Source organism: Lynx canadensis, chromosome A3 (assembly GCF_007474595.2).
Source record: "Lynx canadensis isolate LIC74 chromosome A3, mLynCan4.pri.v2, whole genome shotgun sequence".
Classification (NCBI taxonomy): Eukaryota; Metazoa; Chordata; class Mammalia; order Carnivora; family Felidae; genus Lynx; species Lynx canadensis.
In genome coordinates this window covers 119,224,074-119,249,157 of record NC_044305.1, presented here as the reverse complement: position 1 = coordinate 119,249,157, position 25,084 = coordinate 119,224,074, and the positions used below count along the sequence as shown (strand labels likewise).

The window sequence follows — 25,084 nt, the reverse complement described above, 5'->3', positions numbered from 1 at the left end:
AAAACAAGCTACTTTCCCAACTTGCGAGACCAACCTCCAAGGCACGGGGGAAAGCCAAGCCCGAAGACGGCTCCGATGTCTCCCTCTGTGGGCGTGGCCAGGATCCCTTCCTGCAGGCACATGATGGCCTCATTCACAAATCTTGTCACCAGGCGGTACTGGAGGTCTTCGTCAGAGCAGCTGCCGAGAGAGAGAGGGACGCTGAGGTAGATGAAGCGTCACGGGAGGGACGCGGGAACTGCGCGTGCGGGAAAGAGGGTTGCTGCCGCCAGAGCCCAGAGGGTCAGCCAGGACAGAACTTCCAATGCTGGAGAGAAGGCCCTTCCAATGCTGGGAAGCCGCCCTTGCCCTTGGAATAGAGTCTTAGGGCTGCTTGTCCTAGTCGGCCTGAAACTGGCGCTTAGAACAGGGGAGGGGAGGGTGGACAGAATCTCTTGACATCATCAGCTGCCAATTACAAATGATAAAAAAATGGTCTGGGGCTTGAAGGGACCCAGGACAATCGTCTTTCTAGTTCTCTCCAGACCTTCAGAGGGAAGGCTGGAACAGGGGTCTTTCCAAGGCTTGGCTGCAGTCCCCACCCCGATGCCTGGCAGAAAGCGAGGAGGCACGTGGAAGGGCAGGAGTATTCTGGTCAGGCCAGGTGAGTGTAACAAAGACGGAAGAGGACTGAGAAACTTTGGGCTGAAGAGAAACACGTTTCCACACTATTAGCTATTCGAGTTAACTCACACGTCAGACTTAGGAGGCACCTTCAGACTTGCCAAAATACCATCCATGTCAGAATTCAAACTCTTATTCTTCACGCCCTCCTGGTAGATGTAAAAGCCCTTCCCAGACTTGCGACCTAAAAGAAGCCGGAAAAGGGAGGATTACCATTTCTCAGAGCGCCAGCCTGAGGATTCTCTCCTCCGCTAGTCTGCTGCGAAGCTCTAACCTCTCGACCGTACTCCTGACCTGGCTGGCTGGCTGGCTAACCCTGGAAATTCGGGGTTTGCCAGCAGCGTTGGCAGAGAAGGAAAAATGACGTTGTGTTTCCCGGAGCTTGGAACTCTGTGTATGTGGCTGGGAAAGGCCACCTGGATCAGCTTTAAAGTCCAGACACGCAACGCCAGGCCCTAGTATGCCGTGCTCCCGGTGCCGATTTTGCCGCGGCTTCGACGAGAGAGAGAGAGAGCCACCTCTCCCGGGCCTCCCTCATATCCTCTGTGTTAGAAGCATCACCTTCTCTGCACGGGTGGCCAGACAGCATGGTGACGCCTGGGTGCAGAACTTGCTCCTGCAGGATGACAGGTGTATTCCAGGCCTTGGGCCCCGACGAAAGTGCCCGTCAGTCTTGCATACCTTGGGAGGTGGCAGAGCCTCAGGCCAGAGTCCTGCCTTTGTCTGTAATCTACGGGCCCAGCCTAAGGGCTTGTCATGAAATCATTTAAAAAACTCCCCGTGACAGTGGGCTCTGTGTCTAGGAAGAACTCTTCCACACGGGCCTTCTGTGACTGTGTCTCAGGAAACTAGAATTACGTGTCTCTGAGGCTACTCACCTAGGAAGCCCCTGGCCACCATCTGCTTCAGCAGCTCTACGCTTCCACTTTCAAACCGCTCCCCAAAGGCTTTGCCTAGATCTTCTGCCACGTGTTTTGCCACGTCCACGCCAACTTCATCGACCAGTGTGGCAGCACCCACGGGAAAGCCAAAGCTTGTGGTAAGGGAATCCACCTTCTTAGGGTCAACTCCTTCCTGAATGGGAGGTAAGCAGGGACCTCAAGGAAAGGCATTCTGGGCCCTCCCACAAAGGCTCCCCATGCGGGCCCTCCGAGACCGGGCTGCCGCAACGCCCGCTTCTCTCCCGGGCGCCCGCCTGGCCAGGCCCAGGACTGGGGCTGTTCCACCCAGGGAGGCAAAGGAGCTTTGGGAGTCAGCAGGGGGAAAGTCTGAGGCTTCCCGAACCCACAGCACTTTAAGGAATGAACAAATTCATTTAGAGATGAACACACTGTTCATTCCCTTCTCGTTTGCAATTCTGAATCTCGGGAGTAATGAGATCCTGCGGCGCACGGGGCGAAGTCCCCCATAACCAAGAGAAGAGGCCTCGCCACGGAGCAGTGCTGCGGAGCCCCCGAGCCAGCGTCTGACGAGTGCCCGGCGAGGGGGTGCCACCGGAGGGGTGTGTGCAGCAGAAGCCGGTCCAGCACCCATCAGGCCAGTGGGCCTGCGTGTTCTGGATGGTCCCTGCCTCCAAGGGGATGCAGAAACCGTGAAGAGCATGTCGGGAGGCCCTGGGCCTAGTGGAGCGGGGAGGCGGGTTAAGGGAGCGGAGCTAAAATTCTGCCCACTGTAGGGCAGCAAAGCCCATGATTTCCAACCACCGTGTGGAAGGACCAGGCAAAAAGATCCCCAGGCATCTTGGGGATGCACCAGGACTTAGTGTATTAGAAGGAAGCCTGTTCCTCATCCCGACAGAACCAATTTGGAGGACTGGTGTAAGGGGTGGAAGATGCCTCCGACATTCCAAGAGCGGGTACCAACCTGGAGGATTCGGAGGACTTCAGACATCATGGGTGCGAGACACCGGGTGGTATAGAAGCCAGGTCCGTCCTGCCAAGGGAGAGAACGTGAGCTCAGCGGCTCCTCTGCTTCAGGTGCCCCCCAAGTTGTGAAAGCAGGCTCCCTTCCCCAGGTGTCGCTTCAAAATTCAAGGCGGTTTATACTTTCAAACAGAATCGTTAAAATTACATTGCAGGGGAAGCCACAGCCAGAGCAGCGTGGCTTCAACCAAACGGCACAGCACAGGGTTTCACAGTCACCTGAAAGGTCTGGAATGGCTGGGAGAACCCGCCGTGTCCCAGACACTCCCCTCTCAGACCGTGACTCAGCAGTACCGTCCACAGCACTGCCCATGAGGCAGACAACCAAGGGGAAATCATACCCAAAGGTGACGTATTTGCCCCAGAATAGGTGTAAACAAGCCCGGAGGTGTAAGGAGTCTTAACAGAACTTTCCCCAAATCTGCTGCTCTGTTTCACAGCTCTTTACCTTAACCACAATGATGACCTTCCCCTGCTTGAGCCCGACTGCCACGACGGAAGCAGTTGTGTCCTTAGAAGTTTTCTCGGTTGTGATAATCTCCAGCAGTTGCATCTTGTCCACCGGAGAGAAGTAGTGCATGCCGATCACCTGGCAAGGGGAAGGCAAAGCCGACAGATCTAAGAACACCGAGGAGAGAACCCGCCAGCACGCACGCTTTGCTAGGAGAGCAAGGGAGAGAAAGGCAGTTGGATACAGGAACGCTGCTCGGCACCGCCGAGCCGTGTGGCGCTGTGGTTCTCTGAGAAAAAGTTCAGTATGTTCATAGGGCTCATTGGAATCCTCTTCTTCCATCTGCTTCTAGGGCTTTTCACTGAGGGCAACAGATCCTACTGACAATTAGCACCAAATACAGCGAATGGCCAGATTAGATTTACCAGGGAAGAATGAACGAAGGTTCCACTCATATTGATGGCACTGAGTTTAGGTGAGAGGGCCCACTTTTTCTGGTGGGGAGGCAGAGGGAGGCAGAAGAGTCAGTATGCAGACTGTCAGAGCTAGATCTCGAGTTTACAGATGGGCCTCACCACCAGGATACCGGGTTTAAATAACATTTATCAACATTCAAATGCACCTGAAGACTCATTAAACCGATGATTCTCAAAGTGAAGTACTGGACCAGTAGCATTAACATCGCCTGGGAAATGTTCGAACTGCAAATTCTCAGGCCCGTCCCAGACTCACATCTACTGAATGAGAGACTGGGGGCAGGGTCCAGATCTGTGCTCAAGAAGTCTTCCAGGTGATTGATTCATGCTGAAGTTGAGAACCTCCTTCTTAAGCTAACAATTGGTCCTTCCAAACTGAACTGCCGTGGGAGAGAACAATTTAACCATAGAACTTAGTTTTGCTCCCCCTACCCTCACCTTAATTGTAAGATATAACTAATAATATCTAATAATATAACTAATATAATAACAGCAATACTGATTGCTGGCTATGCACTGTTCTTTAATACATTTGCCATTACTCCTTACACTTAATCCATCGCTCTGTGAACTAGCCAGTCTTATCTAGATGAGGAAAAAAGACATCAGGAGGTTAAAAGTGGTAGCTCAGGGTCAGTTAGTGAATGGCAGTGGGATTCTATCACAGTTGGCCTGTTTCCAAAGCCTGCCTACCCTCCATTATGTAATACACACATCAGTTACATGTTCCATAAACGTTACCAATCCAAAAGTTACTTTTCACCCCTCAACTGTTCTTTAACTGATGTCTAAAGCATTTAAAAAGGCAGGTCCTTATTCAGACTCAGTACTTCTGAGCAAAAGGAATTAGCCTATATGACCTATAATTTATACACAAAATGTACAGACTTTAAAGTGTTCATATTGATGGGTTTTAACAACTGCATATACACTCGTGTAATTACTACCCTAAGCAAAATGTATTTACATCACTCAAGAAAGTTGTGCCAAAGGTGACCAACTTGTCCCGGACTGCCGGGACTTTCCTTGGTTGGAGCACTGGAGGTCCTACGTCCCAGGAAAGCCAACAGATGGCTGGTGACCTACCTATGCCCTTTGACCTTAATTTTATATAGCAAAGGAGAAGCAGGTGGCAGAAGCTATCCAAGATACCTGGAGGCCAGGACTGCAAAGCATGATGCTTGTTCCACTCCACTGGGAAGATGAGAAGTTAGCATCGAAGATTCTCCTTTATGGACTTTATTCATTTATTTCTTTTAATGTTTACTTATTTATTTTTGAGAGAGACAGAGAGCACAAGCAGGGGATTGGCAAAGAGAGAGGTGAAGAGAGAATCCCAAGCAGGCTCTGTGCTGACAGAGGGCTTGAACTCACGAACTGTGAGATCATGACCCGAGCCCAAAATCGGGAGTCAGATGTTCAACCAACTGAGCCACCAGGGCGCCCCTCCTTTATGGACTTTCAATGTTGCAGAGGTGCTCAGAGTGATATGACATGGCCAGACTGTCCATCTACCTTTATACTGTTTTTGTGTCTCCCTCAGTGTCACACTATCAGCTGCCACTTCTCCCTATGACCTTCTCCTGCCATCCCTGAACCTGCCTCTATCAGGTCCTACAATCACTTCCGATCTGCTGTGTGCTAGGAAATGAGATTACCTTGCATTAGCAAACTATTAGAATAGGAATAAACAGACTTTTGTGTTTTCAGTACAAGGACTTTGTGTTAACAAATCCAGCTGCTTAAAGGTCCTTTATATTTCTTGCCTACTTTTGGCTGACTCTGGCTAGCTGAGGCTAATTGCTATCCTCCAGAGAGGTGAGGTGTTTTATTTCTCCTTGGGTGATTTCACTTTCCTAGTGTTACTCCGGTAGACAGAAGCCCAAAGATGAATCTCTAAGCATCATTCCAAATGCTCACTGAAGTGCTTCTACACCTTTCGTGTCCTGGTGGGAGGTCTGAGTGAACCCACAGGCGGACACATCTCAACACACCTCCTGATTTTCCATTCCTGGATATGAAGTTGGAACCAAACAGGTCTCAGTCACCGGTGTCTGCTCTGTAGCTTATGTGAGATTTTGAAGTATCCCCCTCTTATTTGGGGTCTATTTTTATTTTTAAAAGTTTTTCTTTTTAATTTTAAAGATATTATTTAAGGTGATCTCTACACCCAATATGGTGCTCAAATTCACAACCCAAGATCATGAGTCACACATCACAAGCTCTACAGAGCTGAGCCAACCAGGTGCCCCTTGGGCCTATCTTAAATACCTTATTATAGGGCACCTGGGTGGCTCAGTCAAACATCTGACTTTGGCTCAGGTCGTGATTCTCACAGTTCGAGGCTGCTTGGGGATTCTGTCTCCCTCTCTCTCTCAAAATAAATAGACATTATTTATTTAAAAAAAGATTTTTTAAGTGTTTATTCACTTTTGAGAGACACGGAGAATCAGACCGCAAATGGGGGAAGGGCAGAGGGAGAGGGAGACATAGAATCCGAAGCAGAATCCAGGCTCTGAGCTGTCAGCACAGAGCCTGATGTGGGGCTCGAACCTCACCAACTGTGAGATCATGACCTGAGCCAATGTCGGACACCCAACCGCATGAGCCACCCAGGTGCCCCCAAAATAAATAGACGTTAAAAAAACCCTATCGTATAAAGGTAGGTTTCATTATCTTTTATGTTTATTTTTGAATGAGAGTAAGCGGGGTAGGGGCAGAGAGAGAGAGGGAGACAGAGAATCCCAGGTAGGCTTCGTGCTGTCAGCGCAGAGGCCCGATGTGGGACTCAATCTCACAACCATGAGATTGTGACCTGAGCTGAAATCAAGAGTTGGATGCTTCACTGACTCAGCCACCCAAGCGCCCCAAAGAAGGTAGGTTTTATAGTCTGAACCTAAAAAATCAGAGTCGTTAGGGATGCAAATCACCTGTGAAAGTACACTTTCACTGTGCTTCCCTTACGCCAGCATCTCACAGTGGTCATGGGATGATCTGCTCTGTGCCCAGTTTTTGGGGAGACCCCACCACCCCTCTACTTCACAGTCCACACCAGTCCCTTCTCATGCTCTAAGTCTTCCTCAGGGAGCCTGTGGTGGGAAAACATTTCAGGGTTTTCCCTCTGTTCAGAATTTACCTTCTCAGGTCTTTTGCTGACAGAGGCAATTTGACGGATGGGGAGAGCAGATGTGTTACTGGCAAAGACACAGTGATCCGGAACCACCTGCAAAGGAAAAGCATTTAAGAACGTGTCCTGTAGGCCTGAGAGATGACTGCAGTCCAAAGCAAAGCTAAAGTGACACCTGGGTCCAGCCCTGCTCTCCCACAGAACCACTCAGACAGTGGATACTATTTGCCCAGGGCTTCCGAGATGGGGAGTGTGTCGGCCTTGTTCTCTTTCCCATTCAGCTGCCTTCTAGCTCTGGCCCGGCATCCTAACCTGGAGACTACACCTCGGCAGTTAGGTAAATGAGACAGCTCAGATAAACACTGACAAGATGGCTTTGAATCAAATCTCATTCGTTCAAGATCTGGCATGGGTGCCAATTCCTCTTCTTGTCTGGATCTGCACTCAAGTCTGAAAGCTCATGATACCCCCACCCTTCACTTTGATAAGAACAAGCCATACAGTGCGTGCCTAGCTCATTTTATGGTGTTATTGGAAAACGGTGCACCACGGTAATTAATCTATGGCACGTGATACTATTAACTATTAGCTTTATCAACTGGAGAATAGTCTTTAATACAGGACTGTGTCATCATTCTGTCCATGATCGCAAGTTATTCATGTTTTATTCAGCTGCTTATATAAAAACATGGACAGCGCATCTGTCAAATTTGTGCAAACTGGGACAGGCAAATTTTAACATCAGAGATGGGAATCAGGTTCAAGACACATTCAACACACTGAAAGGTGAGTATAAAATATTGTAACCCGGCAAAATACTGCATTAAGATTTTTTTAAAAAGAAAAAAGGGAAAACTCTAGAGAGGCCCCTGGTGGACGAAGCCTGGCTTAGCGGTCAGCTTGTGGTGAGGCCCCCAGGATCTCAGTTAATCAGCAGTGAGTTGACGCAGAGCGTAAGTGCAAGGAGCTAACGGACTCTCCGGGGGCATGTCTTGGCGGTGAGGCGTTTCATGCTGGTGGTGAAACTCTCTATGAAGAGCAAACCAGTGTCTCCAAAGGCGGTTGGCAACACTCCCCCCGCTCCTCATTCCGGCGTCTCTCCTCCCATCCAGAGGTGGAGACTGCTTCCTCCTCGAGTCTCGTGACTTGCTTTTACCAACGGAAAGCAGCAGTGAGGTGCTGAGCTCCAGGCCAGGCCCTGAGAAGCCCCCACCGCTTCTGCTTTTGCTCGCTCGGCAGCCAGAGGCACCACTGTACAGGGCTCGTTCCAGTCTGCACTTCTCTTGATCTGATCCCTCCTCCCTCTCTTCTCCTTGGCCGCTAGTTTCCAACCGCTAAAACTAACAAACCTTTCTCCGTGCCGGCACTACCCAAACCCAGACACCTCCGGAAGCAAATACCATCAACCGGTCACCCCGGCAGACGCTCTTCTCTCCATGTTGCCTGTGTCTGCCTTTTTGCCGGTCCTGAGGGTCTACCTGCCACTGCCTCGGCAGTGCCCCCGGAGCCGTGGGAACACCACCTACACACGTGAGCTGAACATGCCACCCGGCACAGGATGGAACATAAATCTACCCGGCTCTTTGAACTTTTCCCCTCAGCTAATCGACATCACAACTTTGTCAAAAGGGAAGATTTTGCAACGTATGGACTTTCAAAGTGGAAGCTGTCCCCAAAAGAGCTGCTTGTCTTTAGTTTCTAAACCCCCCTTAGGTTCAGTCTATCACACAGCAGCGACCGTCCTCACACAAAAGGGCGTCGTGAGGGTACAGCCACTACTCAAGACACCCAGAGTACTGCCAAGTCTGTGCCATTTCATTTGCACAATTTATTAGCCTACATTCTATTGATATAACTATAGGCTGGTCAAGACCCCCGGTTCTATCTTGTGTCCGGATTATTGTCATTTCTTCTCTGGGCCTTTCTTATACCACCCACTAGAACACTTGTTTTATTTATGGGAGGTAGAGCATTTGGGGTCAAAAACCAAAGCAGCATTTCCACAAAGTGAGCATCTGAAACCTGCCAGGGGAAAATTTCTCCCCTACTTCCTTTGTGGACTAGACCTGAAGAAGTATAGTTACGGCTTGTAGCCAACCAAAAACGTCAAGAAAGCTGGCTATACTCCATGAGGTATCTGTAGGTCTGGGTGACTGAACTCCCACGAATGCTAATGAACCCTGTGCTTAGGTTAATAAACTACTTGATTTTCTTCCCTCAGGACTCAGATTTGACTTTGTAACTACGTAGTGTGCACGAATTGACATAAAACTGATGTTTGGAAATGAACAGCCCTATAAAGGGAACCATGAGTTTCTGTTTAAAAAACAAAACAAAAAACAGCCCGTGTCCTCCACTCACTGGGATTCAAGTACAACAGGCCTCTTACTTACCGCTTCTACTTCCTTTAACACTCTGTGTTTAACATTAAGATCCTCAAAAACAGCTTCAATCAACCATGTCGGCCTTTTCAAAACCACTGGTAATCGAGCTGTCCAGTCAAGTTGCTGAAAATGGAGTCCCTTTCAAATGATGTTAGAGCTTTCTTCTTCACTTTATCATTCAATCTAGAAGAAACACAGTCCTAGTCAGAGGGGAAGAATAGGAAACTTAACATCTACTGAGAGTCCATGGGCCAGACGGTACACTATGTATTTTCAACCAATACTGTGAGGCAGTTCTTTTACTCCCGTTTTGACAAAGAAGAGTTCCTCAAACAGGCTCAAAGGGATTCACGGGCAAATGGCTAGGTACTAGGGGGCCAAAGACAGGCTGGCCCCCAAATCCACATTCTTTCTCCTAGAAGATGCCTCTAAATGCAGAACTTACATAAACTCTATTACTCCTGAAACAGTTAAATTTGTCCAGAAGAGTAAACACAAACACTAGAGTGGCAAAACAAAGGAGCAGCTCTAGTAACTCTCTAACAGAGGGAACACCCCACACGTGTCCTAGACCACATGGACTTCTACCTGATTACGCATCATTCTGTTATTCTATAATTAGAACCTTCTGGAAAAGAGACCAAGCATGACTTCTTATATTCTTTCTCATTTATTTATAAGTTTATTTATTTATTTTGAGAGAAGAAGAGAGTGCATAAGCAGGGGAGAAGGGCAGAGAGAGAGAGAGAGGAAGAGAGAATCCAAAGCAGGCTCTGTGCTGTCAGCATGGAGACTGAGGCAGGGCTCAAACTCACAGTGAGATCACGATCTGAGCTGAAATTGAGACTCAGATGCTTAACTGACTAAGCCACTCAGGCACCCCTATTTCTTTTATTCTTAAATCCACTTCCCAGTTAGCATGTGGTAGCACATTGTATTGATACATAAAATATTAACTCAAGGTTCTTATTTCCCATAGGGAGTTAAAAGGATTTCTGCGATTTAGACATTTAACTGATTACTTTTCACTGCCAAGAAAAACAGGCTCTCTTAGGTTTTAATCTGACCACACTTTCAGAATAACTGACCTAGAGTTTTCCTCTGAAGGAAGAACGGAGCTAAATCACATTCACTAATTTCCTTAACCAAAAGAAAAATTCAAGCCACAGGGTAAGTTCAGACAAGTATTCAATCAAATTTCTTGGTTTCTGACAACCGTGTCAGCAGTCAGCAAACTAAATGCTCATCAGAGTTCAAAACATCATTAGTTGCTCTAATTCTTTTTTTTTTTTTTAATTTTTTTTCCCAACGTTTATTTATTTTTGGGACAGAGAGAGACAGAGCATGAACGGGGGAGGGGCAGAGAGAGAGGGAGACACAGAATCCAAAACAGGTTCCAGACTCTGAGCTGTCAGCCCAGAGCCTGACGCGGGGCTCGAACTCAGGGACCGCGAGATCGTGACCTGGCTGAAGTCGGACGCTTAACCGACTGCGCCACCCAGGCGCCCCAGTTGCTCTAATTCTAATGCCGAATCTTGAAACTGTCTTCAAGAGAGGCTAGGAAACACGTGTATGCCCAGTCAGCAGTATGGTGAGGGGCACTTGCCAGAGGCTGACGTTTCTGAAGCACAGAGGGAAACCTGGGACACCTAACTCCAAGAGAGACAGAGTGGCACCTGTTCTCGAGCAGCAATTTCTCATTTCAGTGACCGTAGGAGATGGTGTTTGGGGATGCTTACATGCTAGTCTCAGGGCAACGCTGTTATCTAGCTAGCACATGCCAATTTTGGGGGGGGGGGGGCTCAGAATCGTTTACTCCAACTCCTTGCTATCTTACAATAATCTGCCAAAATGATTAAACCTGCCATGTCTTGGGTAGCACAGTAGTAGCAGCAGAAGACGCTCTGCAGAAAAGAGGTCAAACATGATTAAGCTACATAACGCATTGATGAAAAAAGCTCATTCAACTACAAGTCACGTGTAGGGCAGTCCAAGTGCAGCAAGCTTATTCATTACACTGGAGCGGAGAACTGAGCTGAAACCAGTTCCTAGTTTGGCCAAGCTGCTGCTCTGCTTTTCCCCCTCTGCAAAACAGGGAGTGGGGACCAGGGGAGGAGGAGGAGGATGTGGGCAGAAGGGAGAATAATATTCACCTTTTATTAATTCAAAGGTAAGATGGAGACACATTCTGTAAAGACTCAGACATTGTGCAACCAAATCTGTTACCTGCTTCTCCACAGTAACGCAGCCAAGAAATATAAGGTACACGAGTTTTGATCCCAGCCCCAACCTTCAATTTGCAGTTACGACACATTTCCTCACATACTCTTCTTCCACAGAGTCATGCTGTTTCAATGTTCCATGACAATACAGCAGTGAAATGGAAACTATCAAAATTCACAAACACGAGGATTTCTAGTCTTGATACCAAAGCATAAAATAAATGGCATTTAAAAATATCTGATAGTTTTCTCTTCTGCATTCAGACATTACAGATTCCAGTGATGTTCATGGTTTATAATATGTACAACAATATGAAGGGAAAGGAATCACGGTTTCTAAAAATCAAAGGAAACAGCTTAACTACTGAGCATCCAGTACTCACCACGTTCAGGAAACAGGAACCTGTAATGGCAAAAAACAAACAGCATTCTGCTGACAGAGGCGGAGAGCTGGCTCACCCTTTGAACACTTGCTGCTGTCCTCGGTCCAGGCCGGCTAGTGTAGCATCTTTAAGGATGGTCTTTATGCCCTTATCCACAGACACCTGGGCGATGCCGGCCCCCATCAGCCCTGCACCAAGAATGGCTAGGTGCCTAGAAGGAAAGCATAAATGACTTTTGGTAAACTTATCACTTCAGTAAAAGTGGGAGACTGTCCAAGTTATAATCCAGTACACCAACTAAAGTGGGCACAACGATAAGGTATTTTAAACAATTTTTATCTGTAAAAATATGCCTTTAATAAGTGATTTTCGGAGTTAAATGCAAAAATCCATTGGGTCTACAAGAGTTGGCCTACACAAGAAGACAGAACTATATTGATCTTCAATCATACCTTAAGATCACTGAGAACAAAACAACCTGGTTTATTCTGAAGTCAACATGAGTATTTCTGTTTTCCAAACAAAAGCCAATTTGCAGTGATGTGTCCAAAGACATACCACTTCTTCCACTTAACTTGTTAGTGATTTTACCATTTTCCAGTAAGTTTTCATTTCTCCTGAAATTTGTGCCAATTTTACTCCTTATATGGATTAGATCAAAATTCTCCCGGATGGCTTCTTTGCTTCTAGACCTAACCCCGCTATCCCCCAATAATACCTCCATATATCCACATTATTTTTGTCCTCTCAATTACATTCTAAGCATTTCATGGGCCAGAGATCATACCTGATTACTCTTTTTAAATTTTTTTTTTTAATTTTTTTTAATGTTTATTTATTTTTGAGACAGAGAGAGACACAGCATGAGCAGGGAAGGGGCAGAGAGAGAGGGAGACACAGAATGGGAAGCAGGCTCCAGGCTCTGAGCTGTCAGCACAGAGCCCGACGCGGGGCTCGAACTCACGAACTGTGAGATCATGACCTGAGCTGAAGTCGGACGCTTAACCGACTGAGCCACCCAGGCGCCCCTCTTTTTAAATTTTTAAAAATGTTTTATTTATTTTTGAGACAGAGAGAGACAGAGCGTGAGCAGGGGAGGGGTAGAGAGAGAGCGAAACACAGAATCCAAAGCAGGCTCCAGGCTCTGAGTTGTCAGCACAGAGCCCGACGCGGGGCTCCAACTCACAAACTGTGAGATCATGACCTGAGCCGAAGACGGACGCTTAACTGACTGAGCCACCCAGGCGCCCCTCTTTTTAATTTTCCATAGTTCCGGAGCAATGTGCCATACTCCCAGAGCAAATAAAAAATTTTTTCCAGAACGATTTCCTTCAAAAAAGACGCCTAAATTTACAGCACTATGTAGACATAAATTAGAGTTGTAATACAGGTTAAAGTTTCATTCCTAACAATTCTGATTATAATGTTCAGAAATCATATTTATGACCCAAAAAAGGAAACCTAATTTCAAGTCCTGGAAGCAACTTCCAAATGTAACTTTGTAGTAACACACTTACATGGTTAATGTTAAGAAACTGGAGAACAATGAGAAAACAGGATAGAGACATACATAGAAAGAACAGACTGAGGGGCGCCTGGGTGGCTCACTTGGTTAAACATCTGACTCTTGATTTCAGCTCAGGTCATGATCTCACATTTCATGATCGAGCCCTGCACGGGGCTCTGTGCGGACAGCGCAGAGCCTGCTTGGGATTTTCCTTCTCTCTCTGCCCCTCCCCACTCATGCTCAGTCTGTCTGTCTGTCTGTCTGTCTCTCTCTCTCTCTCAAAAAAACACAAAAAACAAAAAACAGGGACTGAAAAGATTGATACATTTATTGTGTGAAAACTAAAAATTTCTGTTACACAAATGACCGCACAAAATTAAGATAAACATAGGATAGGAGGAAATCTGCAACATATAGCAGCAAAGAATTACAACTTGGGAAATAAAGAACATGCATATTATCAATTAAAAAAAGACAACCCAGTGGTACCTGGCTGCCTTACTCAGTGGAGTGTGTGACTTTTGATCTCACCGTCATGAGTTTGAGCCCCAAGTTGGCCATGGAGATTACTTAAAAAACAACAAAAAAGGACGGGATGCCCGAGTGTCTCAGTTAAGCATGACTCTTGATTTTGGCTCAGGTCATGATCTCATGGTTTGTGGGCTTGAGCCCTGCATTGGGCTCTGCATTGACAGCATGGAGCCTGCTTGGGATTCTCTCTCTCCAGCCCCCTCTCAAAATACTTAAAAAAAACAAAAAACAAAACAAAATGGACAACCCAGTAAAATGGGCAAGGGCTTATATAAAGCAATTCACTAAAGAAAAAAACTCAAACTGCCAATAAAGATGCTCAACTTCCCTGGGAAATGCAAATTAAAATGGGATATTCTTCCCCTACCAGATTAGCAAAAAGTTTAAAAGCATCAGTGAGGGGCGCCTGGGTGGCTCAGTCGGTTGGGCGGCCGACTTCGGCTCAGGTCACGATCTCGCGGTCCGTGAGTTCGAGCCCCACGTCGGGCTCTGGGCTGATGGCTCGGAGCCTGGAGCCTGTTTCCAATTCTGTGTCTTCCTCTCTCTCTGCCCCTCCCCCGTTCATGCTCTGTCTCTCTCTGTCTCAAAAATGAATGAAACGTTAAAAAAAAAAAAATTAAAAAAAAAAGCATCAGTGAAGATGTACAAAAACTGCTTTTTTCACTGCATGGCTGATGGAAGTATGCATTTGCCCTACTTTGGAGGGCAAATTTCTTACAGCTAAAAATCACATACTCTATGACCCAATGATTCTACATCTCATTCTGTACTCTAGTGAAATGCACTTATGTACACAATGACAGGCTGTGATGAACAGTTGTGCAATGTTTGTAATAATGAAAAATCAGAAACAGCCATCAATCCAGCAGTAAAAGATTAAGAGGAAGGAGTTAATTGATATGTACCAATATACATAGTCTCCAAGTCATACTACTGAATAAAAAGAGCAAGTTACAGGCTTTATACCGAAGGGTCCCTTTTATATTACAACATTCAAACCATAAACACAAAAGAGTATCAGTTAATATTTAATCTCATTTAAAACAGTTTTCTTAACATTTATTTATTTTTGAGACAGAGCATGAACGGGGGAGGGGCAGAGAGAGAGGGAGACACAGAATCAGAAGCAGGCTCCAGGCTCCGAGCCATCAGCCCAGAGTCCAACACGGGGCTCGAACTCACGGACTGCGAGATCGTGACCTGAGCTGAAGTCGGACGCTTAACCGACTGAGCCACCCAGGCGCCCCTAAAACAGTTTTCTTAGAATAAGAATGCATTCTCTGCATAGAGAAATTAATTTATAAAAAGAGAACACAGATAAGGAACTCAAGTCATTATCCAAGGTGAGGGGGAAGAGCCCAGAGAGACAGAAGTGGAGGAAGCAGAGGTGTTACAACTGGGAGAGCAGGAAAAAGGATCCCCTTTCTTCAGTTCTTCGAGGTTCTTTATTCAATTCTGTTCAACCTATTCTGCCCTGAGTACCCTATAATGAATTCCCAATTAAATCCTCATTTCTAAGATGATGTTACCTTTTTCCTCAATTGATTTCCCAAGTTAGATCAACTCTTATATCATCCTATTTTTCTGCCCATTTAGTTCTAAGTTTTTGAATGTCTTAAAAAATTTTTTGTTTTAATGTTTGTTTTTGAGACAGACAGAGAGACAGAGCATGAACGGGGGAGGGGCAGAGAGAGAGGGAGACACAGAATCAGAAGCAGGTTCCAGGCTCTGAGCTGTCAGCACAGAGTTTGATGCGGGGCTCGAACTTACGAACTGTGAGATCGTGACCTGAGCCGAAGTCAGACGCTTAACCTACTAAGCTATCCAGGCGTCCCTAAGTTTTTGCATTTCTGAGCCAAGGTGATTTTTTCTTATCTGCAAATACTTATTTAAGGATATTTAATTCAAGTTTGGAAGTGTTGTGTTACAGTTTTCTTCTGTATTATGGTTGTTTTTTGTATTTTGATTCTCTTTTTTTTTTTTAATTTTTTTTTTTTTTCAACGTTTATTTATTTTGGGGACAGAGAGAGACAGAGCATGAACGGGGGAGGGGCAGAGAGAGAGGGAGACACAGAATCGGAAACAGGCTCCAGGCTCTGAGCCATCAGCCCAGAGCCTGACGCGGGGCTCGAACTCCCGGACCGCGAGATCGTGACCTGGCTGAAGTCGGACGCTTAACCGACTGCGCCACTGAGGCGCCCGATTCTCATTTTTTAATTTCTTCTTATAGGAGATTCATGTGGATGTTGCCTGTCTTTTTTGTGTATTTGGTATAACAACTTTCCAGATGGTATATGCTATCTACATATGACAGTACAAAGTATATGCAGACAGGGGTCTGCATATATGAATCATACTCATATATGAGTTTGGAGTGGCTCATTAGGTTTCTTTCTTTTTTTTTTATTAAAACTTTTTTTTTTTTTTTTTAAGATTTATTCATTTTTGAGAGACAGAGAGAGAGCGTTGAGCAGGGGTGGAGCAGAGAGAGGAGACACAGAATCTGAAGCAGGCTCCAGGCTCTGAACTGGCAGCACAGAGCTCGACACGGGGTTTGAACTCACTGACCACAATGACCTGAGCCGAAGTCAGACGCTTAACCGACTGAACCACCTAGGCACCCGTTTATTTTTTATTTTTTTAATGTTTATTTTTGAGAGAGACAGAACATGAGCAGGGGAGGGGCAGAGAGAGAGAGAGAGAGAGGGAGACACAGAATCTGAAGCAGGTTCCAGGCTCTGAGCTGTCAGCCCAGAGTCTGACACGGGGCTCGAACTCACAAACCACGAGATCATGACCTGAGCCAAAGTTGGACACTTACCGACTGAGTCACCCAGGCGCCCCAGACTAGAGGCCTGTTTCATGCACTGTAGGGTGTTTAGTAGCATCCCTGACCTCTGGCTCATTAGATGCCAGTAGCAGCTGTGACAACCAAAAATGTTTCCAGACATCTTCAAATGATGCTGTGGGGTGGGGGGGCAACAATGCCCAGGATGGAAACCACTGAGCTAGAAGATGAGTCTAGGAGCATTATTAAATTTTGTTTTTTAAATGTTTATTTATTTTTGAAAGAGAGAGAGAGACAGAGAGACAGAGTGCAAGCAGGGAAGGGGCAGAGAGAGAGAGGGAGACACAGAATCTGAAACAGGCTCTGGGCTCTGACCCGTCAGCACAGAGCCCAATGCCAGGCTCAAACCCACAAACTGTGAGATCATGACCTGTGCCGAAGTCGGATACTTAACCAACTGAGCCACCCAGGCACCCCGGAGCATTATTAAATTTAAAATGCTGAAGAGCTATTGGGCAGTGTAGCATTGAAAGGCTTTCTGAAAAGAAGAGACATGAAACAGGCAAGTAGAATCTTTAATGTTTAGGCTGTAAGCTAGAGGAAGGAAAAGCCTTTAATAATCTGAACGAGGCTTTATTTTTTTTAATGAGAAAGTATGAGTTCCCAGAGATGGTATCTCAAGTCACAGGGAGAGACAAGACCATTAAACAGTGCAGAGTGTGTTTGGTTTGGGAACAGGGGATGTAAACCAGACTTCCAGGGGACATCAATAGTGAGACAAGAAAGCCTCTATAGAAGCCCTTTTGTGGGGGGGGCGGGGGGGGGGGGGGGCCTGGAGAAAACTCAGCCCAGGCAGCACTTTGAAAGTCAAAAATTTCTTAGTAGGAAAAGGGATCTAATGTGCTCAGGACAGAGGAGGCGTAGGGAAGACCGAAGGTATAAATCTAGCTCTGTAGAGAAACCCACAAAGGCGCCCTAGGTGGCATTTAACTTACTTCACGTCTTTCTGCGGAGTTCCAAATTTATTCTTCTTACACAGGACCTGACCATGATAAAGTCCCATCAAGGCCTTTGATTCTTTGGTCATTGCAAGCTCTCCAAATTTCTGAAAAGTAAAGGAGAACAAGAAAAGGTGGAACTTCACAGTCTCAGTGACGGGGGTTCCTTCGGTCAGGTTTGTCTGCAGAACAGAGGTAACACACGTGAAGCCCTGGGTGCTCTGGGGTGCGGTGGGGCCTTCTCACCTGCAGCACTTTCTGACAACTGTTTTGAAGACGCTATGGATACATTGGAGCTCTCAGACTATGTACACCAGAGGTGGCAGTAACCAACCTTTTTCATGGAACTGGAGTGTCAGGGCCCAAACAGACCTGCACAGTCATCTCAACCAACCTTCTCATTTTAAAGGCTGGAAAGAGGAGGCCCGGACAAATTAAGCTTAAGACCACACCACCTAGAGTGACAGAAATCGAACTCACACCCAGGCGGTAGGACTCCCAACTCTGGTCCACCCCACGTGACAACTGCTACTTTGAAAAGTGCCCTAACACTTATGGAGAGCAAATCTCAGCATGAGACTTAGAGTCTGGGTTTGACAGAACCGGGTTTGAATCCTGACCCTGCCATTTCCCAGTTGTGAAGCTTTCTTTATCCTTAAACGGGAAAAACAACACTTATTTTACAGTATTGCTGGAATTAAATGAGAATGCTAGTCAAGTGACTAGGGTCTCAATGTCAGCTATCATCATCATCAATATTACTAGAATTAACTGGTATGGTTACAGATAGCACTTCAAAGGAGGAATCCCCATAATAAAGTTGTTCTCATGTCCTAATATAACATGAAACAATAGAACATAAAACAATGTTCTACTAATTTTTGTTTAATTACAAAAAATTTTTTTTAACGTTTATTCATTTTTTGATAGAGACAGAGCGTGAGTGGGGGAAGGGCAGAGAGAGAGGGAGACACAGAATCTGAAGCACGCTCCGGGCTCTGAACTGATAGCACAGAGCCCGATGTGGGGCTTGAACTCACGGACGGTGAGATCATGACCTGAGCTGAAATCGGATGCCTAACCGACTGAGCCACCCAGGCACCCCTAATAATGTGGAGTCTATTCAATAAACCAGTGATATTCAAAGTGCAGGTAGAGATCCATCAGTTGTCGTAAATTTAGTGGGCTGTGGTAAGTAGAACAGATAGGACATACTGCATACAACGTACGTGGTGAGGCCAACAATTGATCTGTGAAACCTATGCTTCAATTTTTCTGTACATATGTATACATGTACCTGGATCAGAGACAAAAGTCTAAATCAGAGTGGACTGTAATAAGCGACCCAGTACAATACATGTTTTCTCTTGAACTAGTCCCAAGCTCTTCAGATACCTTTTGTCTTATTATCAGATAGCAATCCATTCTTCAAGGACTGCTTAAAACTTAAAAAACAACCCACACCACTTAAATCTGCAATATCACCAACTTGTTGGAAAAGTGGGAAGAGGTAAGGCTGGTTCATATGCCCCTCTGTCTTCTTTTAGTGGGTATGCGACAGTTCCTTCCATTTTCTAATTCACCAAGAGAGGCTGGCCTTCAAAGTCTTACCTCAAGGCCCTAACAAGTAAGAAACATAATTTTCTAACAATGTATTCATTTTATCACAACAAAACCACCTCAACTCAGAACAAAAACATCTAAGTGATTCATTTTGAACGGATTAGAAGTCTGGCCCTGCTCTCCCTAGTTAAACCCTCATTACTGAAAGGAAGTTGGAACAGCTGGGACCACCAAGGTGTTCTTTAGCATCTACTCACTCATTGAGATTAATCAATCCTAAGCAGTGATAACCACTGGAAGAAAAAAATTTGGGATAGGCTTTGGGCACTTTTTCTTTTTTCAGCTTTATACAGAGTTTTAGATCTTGGCTTTCCTGTATCCAGTAATAAAAAGTTGAAAGGAAATAACTTTACCTGAGATTCAGAGACATAGCCAGCATCATTCCCTTGCTCAATTCCAGTCTTTACCGCCTAAAAAATACATAAAGCACCTGTTCATTGTTGCGATGGGTAGGCAAGATGTCTAATAATGCTGAATAAAATTGGTAGTTTGTTAGTATTCAAAGAGTATGTCAAAAGTCTGGAATTGGAGTAAGAGAGCCAGGAGGACTGAGCGGCTGCTTAAGACTGACTTTATTGTCCATCTCCGAGGCCTTGCATAAAATCCAAGGAAATGAAACAGAAGGGAATAAATAAAAGTCAGAGTAGGAAAGGAAGACAGAGTTTCCACAGCTCAAACTCTACCTCCTTATCCACCTCTAGACCCTGTTATCTTGTCAGAGAGAGAGAGAGCTGCCATCAGCTCTGTCCATTTCTTGGATTTGGAGCGCTGCCCAGTCCAAGAAAAGATTTCCCTTTTCTTCTTAATTCCCTTCCCTCCTGCTTAAATTGCTCTTCCAGACTGTCCCCTGCTTTCCTAACACAGGCACGTCCCCAGAGGTCCCCCCCTGAGCCCTTTTCTCCCTCTGTGCATTCTTCCCCAGGCACATCATCTAGTTTATCACGTGGCTCATGAACTCTATAGATTCAACTTAACGTTTGGGGGAAGTACTATCTCAAGTACAATGGCAAGTATAAACGACGAAGAAGTGACCCTGTAATCACTCACCATAATTTATGGGAAAGACAAATTGACTAAAAACAAACAAACAGATAAATAAACCTACATTCTTAATTGACTTGTGTACACTCCTGTTGCTTGAGTTTCCTGAAACATCTAAACTCAACACTTCTAAAATTTAACTCACAATCTCTTCTCTTTGGCAATTCTGTTACTACCTTCGTGTTTTTACTATTCAACCTTGGGGTCTCACTCTAACATCAAGTGTGAGTTACCAAGATGGCTTCCGACTTCAGGTGTCTACTTTGTCTCTCCTTCTAACCTGTTTTTACTTGCTACTACCATGATCTCTATGATCTATCCAGAACAAAAGTCAAATTTCCAAACTCATTACTTGTCAATCTTCTAAAATCTAGGCTCATTCTGCCTTCTGGCAGACATTTCACTATTCTCCTACAAAAACGACCTCATGAAATGTTCCCTGTAGAGCCTCATGCTTTCTGGCTTCTGTAACTTTGCTCAAAATGCCCATCCTACCAGGTACTACTTTCTTTGCCTACTCTCTATACATTTTTCAGGGCTCAGGTCAAATTCTATGAGGCTCTTCCTAATCTCTCTGGTTCATAGTGATTGTTCCCTCTGTGCATTTAACAATCTTCCTCTTTCCCCATTATCTGTGATCCCATGCTGGCATCTAATGCCTCTTGTACTCCAGTTACCTGCCTTACCACATACACATGTCTAATCTCCCCAGCCCAGGCTGGGAGATGAATGGGGGAAGGGAATTACGTGTCATATTTTACACATTTTGGTGTCTTTTCCTCAAAACATATCTGTTGACTGATTTATTCTCCATATTTGAAGTCTTTGATTATATGTTCTCTTAATCTTCGACTTTCTGGATTGAAGACTGAAGAGTTTTAGACAGAAGTTCTTAACCCTGGGATCATTTTAATTATCCTCCTTGACCTTTTCTTTTTAAAGTTTATTTACTTTGTGGGGGGAAGAGAGAGAATGCGTGAGCGAGCGCAGGGGAGGGGCAGAGAGAGGGACAGAGAGAGAATCCCAAGCAGGCTCTGCATTGCCAGCACAGAGCCTGACGTAGGGCTCGAAACCACGAACCAAGAGATCATGACTTGAGCTGAAATCAAGAATAGGAGGCTTCACTGACTGAGCCATCCAGGCACCCCCTCCTTGATCTTTTTCAGAACTTTTCTGTATCACTACATCTTTTTTATAATAATGGCAAAGGAGAAGTCAATGAAATATTTTAGGTACTGACAATGGTTTAGACTGAGGCCATCAATTTTGTTTTGACTACCTCTTAATTAATGCCCAATCTTTTACTGGCCTTGTTATACTGATATTATATAGGTTCCTTTCCTGGTTTATAACCGGTAGTTAGTTTTAAACGCATTATGCCTGGCACTACTTATTACCAAATATGTCAGTTTATGAGCCCTCACATAGCTTGCTATGCTCCTCCTTCATTTTTAGTGAGTACTGCACTAGCAGAATTAAGAACTTTAGTACTGGAACACATGGTTCAGAATGGCAATAAAGGATACTGCTCTATTCAAAGGGAGGAAATATGAGAAATGTGGGAATATGGGGTGAAGACTCACATCGATTATTTTCAGAGGTGCAGGATAAAGGCCTTTGGTCTGTTTTCGTACTTTTTCTTCCACCTTTTTATAAATCTGTTGCCTGACAAATGGAATGCTCATGGCATATGATGTCAATTCTGTAAAAAAAAAAAAAAAAAAAAAATGCTTTTAGATACTTCATGGAAAAAGCCTAGCCTTCCTTGTTAGTTTGTTCTGTAAACTCCATAAAAATGCAATAACTGCAGCTATCTGAAAGAACTTCTCTTTACTCTGATATAAAAAATCCAAATTGCAACCTAAGCACTTCTATACACATGGTTTAATTAGTTGATAAATGCTAAAGCTGGGTGTTGGGTGCACGGGTATTTATTACACTATTATACTATTATTCCACTCTCGTATTAATGCTTAAAAGTTTCCAAAATAAAAAGTTTAAAAAAAACGGCTTTAACCAACCAGTGTAAGGTTCAGAACCCTAGAGCAGAGTTGTTGTTACACTCCTTAAGGATGCCTCTATGCTTGGAGTAGATAATGCATTTATTACCTCTTTCTCATTTCAAATTTACAGCAAATAAAATTAAACTCCCTGGAAAGAACCTTTGTCTCTGTTCTTTAATAAAGACACTCACTTTCTACTAATCCTTTGTCTCTCTTTAGAGAGATTTTCTTATCAGATAGTTCTTTGGCAAAAGTAACTGCAACTTCTTCTAGATATTCAATTGTCCGTTCCTCTGAAGGTTTTAGTCCTGGTCCTGTAAAAATGAACACAATAGATTGGAATGTAAATCACTTTCAGCACAGCTTTCCAAGTCAGACAAGAGTCCTGAACTATGGACTCAAAAAACAAACAAACAAAAAAACACCTGAGCAATGGTGCAACAATGTCCTCTAGATAGAAAACAATGTCTTAAGCCCTTTCAGTCTGGCTTCCAACAATTCTGAGTCAGATGAAGAAGGTCTCATTAGGCCTGTATTCTTGCTGCAAAACTGGACAAAAATGAATAAATCGTAAAATCACATTTGTAAAGAAACTAGAGAGTGGTGGAAGCAATGAGGACCATATGAACTAAAATTCCAGAGAGAGAAAAGCCTGTCTGAGGTGAACTGATGATTGCTGGACATTTTCTTTTCTGAGGGTATGTTATGCTTTTGGGTGTCGGCTGAAGATTAGACTTGGCTCAAGCAGAAGGATGCTCCTGTGGGCAAGTGAAATGATCAGTTTTTGGTGGTCATGCACAAAAGATCAGAAACTAGAAGAAGCCAAATGCAAAGCTAGTCTTCCTCAGGGAACATTTGTGGAATTCTAAGGTGATAGAGGAAGCTGGAAGAGCTGTGTCAAAAAACTAGAGAGAAATTTCAGTTATCATAAAATTTAGTACACAAAGTACACTTCTATACGGAAAGGGGCATGCTAAAAATATGGAACTCATTTTCCACTTCAGGCATCTGCCCAATATTGAACTTGCTTGAGGCAAGAGACTAAAGAGCTAGGCCCCCAAAATTCAAAGGCTCTTTCTACAGAGCTGTAAAAACAGACATCTATCAGGCTCTCAGTCAAAAGCCTGGAAGGAGGGGATAGCTGCAGTTGAAAAGGCAATCTTGTGCAATCTTGCAGTATTTAGGAAACAAAATCCTGAGAGTGGAGGAGGCTGAAACAAATACACAAGCAATCTCTCCCTTAAGACATCTGCACTATTTTAAAAGTATGTGAAGGAGGAAGAGAAAGAACTAAGCCCCAAACTTCTGAATGGCAAATGTGCACAAGGCCCACGAAAGTCACAATGAGCTTGTAGAGAGGCCAACGCAACTGGAATTTGTGAAGGAGAATATCGAGAGTAGCTGCTCCACGAAAAGAGAGCTCCAGAGATCTACAGAGGGGCCCTCGAAACTTTGGCCGAATACTGTTCTCCACATGCATGAAACGAAACTACCTGAGGCTTCTTTTTATAAAGGCATGAAAAGAAGCATGAAAAAAATGGCCTAAAGACAAGACGCAAATTGACTGATAGAAACAGATGCATAAATGAAGATAGAATTAACAGACACAATGTTAGAAAGGCTATTGTAAATTCATGCCATATGTTCAAGAAGGTAGAGGAAAACAGAGACGTATGAAGAGAAATTGAATACATAAAAGTGAGTCAAATATTACTTCTAGATATGAAAAAACCCAACACCTGAAATGAAAAATACACAGGAGTGGATTAATAGATTATAATCAGGAAACTTGAATACATGGCAAGTATTCTGTATATATATTCTCTATATAGAATATATGTTTCATTCTATTTCTATATATTCTATTCTATTTCTATATATAGAAAATATATACACTGAAAAAGAAAAACTGCTTCATTTTAGGACAATATCAAGTAATCTAACATACGTGAAATTGGAACCCCAGAAAAAGGGTGGGGGGAGATAGGAAAAATTGGAAGAAATAGCCAAAATTTTCCAATTTAATGAAAACTAGAAGCCCACTATCCGAGAAACTCAATGAGTCCCATGCCTAACAAACATTAACAGACAACAGCAACAATAACAAAGCCAGGCACATCATAAATAAATAAGACCAGTAATAAAGGGAAAGTCTGAGAGCAGCTGCGGGGGGTGAGGGGGGAGAGAGACATACTATACACAGAAGAACAAAGATAAAAACAACAGACTTTCTATTAGGAATTATGCAAGCCACATCATAACATTGACATCTATAAAGTGCTAAAAGAAAAATACTAGAAACGTGGAATTCTATAGCCATCAAGAATATTTTGGGGGGCACCTGGGTGGCTCAGGTCAGTTAAGCATCCGACTTGGGCTCAGGTCATGATCTCATGGTTCATGAGTTTGAGCCCCGCCTGGGGCTCTGTGCTGACAGCTCAGGGCCTGGAGGCTGCTTCAGATTCTGTGTCTCCCTCTCCCTCTCTGCCCCTTCCCCACTTGCACTCTGTCACTTTCACTCTTTCAAAAATAAACATTAAAAAAAAAAAAAAAGAATATCTTTGAAAAATGAAGTTGAAATAAAGACTTAAACAAACCAAAAGGTGAGAATTAATTGTCAGCAGACCTACTCTACAGAATATGTCAAGTGAAGCTCTTCATGTTGGAATAATATCAAACCAAAAGGGAACGTGGAACTACACAAAGAAGAAAGAGCACCAAAAATGCTAAATATGTGGGTAAATATGAAAGACTCCTTTCTCACTTTTAATCTCTTTAAAAGATAACTGTTTTGTTTTTGAAATGTTTATTGCCCTTCCCTTCCACAAGATATCATGCTGTTCATTATATTGATGGTATTATCCTAAATGAATCTGGTGAACAGGAAGTACCAACTACTCTAGACATATCCAACTAAGTGAAATTTCTAAGGGTCCAGTGGTGTGGGCATGGTGACATCCCTTCC

At 44.4% G+C, this 25,084-nt stretch overlaps 1 protein-coding gene across 1 annotated transcript in view; it reads right to left on the bottom strand.

Annotated features, from left to right (window-relative positions):
* HADHA (hydroxyacyl-CoA dehydrogenase trifunctional multienzyme complex subunit alpha) overlaps window positions 1–25,084 on the bottom strand; it is a 50,315-nt gene that overhangs the window by 559 nt on the left and 24,672 nt on the right. Inside the window, 14 exon segments of the mRNA XM_030311489.1 lie at window positions 35–180; window positions 733–847; window positions 1,542–1,737; window positions 2,527–2,595; window positions 3,034–3,174; window positions 6,649–6,735; window positions 9,033–9,092; window positions 9,094–9,117; window positions 9,119–9,206; window positions 11,705–11,839; window positions 17,450–17,559; window positions 19,429–19,485; window positions 21,700–21,818; window positions 22,311–22,433. Of these exon segments, the coding sequence (XP_030167349.1) occupies window positions 35–180; window positions 733–847; window positions 1,542–1,737; window positions 2,527–2,595; window positions 3,034–3,174; window positions 6,649–6,735; window positions 9,033–9,092; window positions 9,094–9,117; window positions 9,119–9,206; window positions 11,705–11,839; window positions 17,450–17,559; window positions 19,429–19,485; window positions 21,700–21,818; window positions 22,311–22,433 (1,470 nt within the window).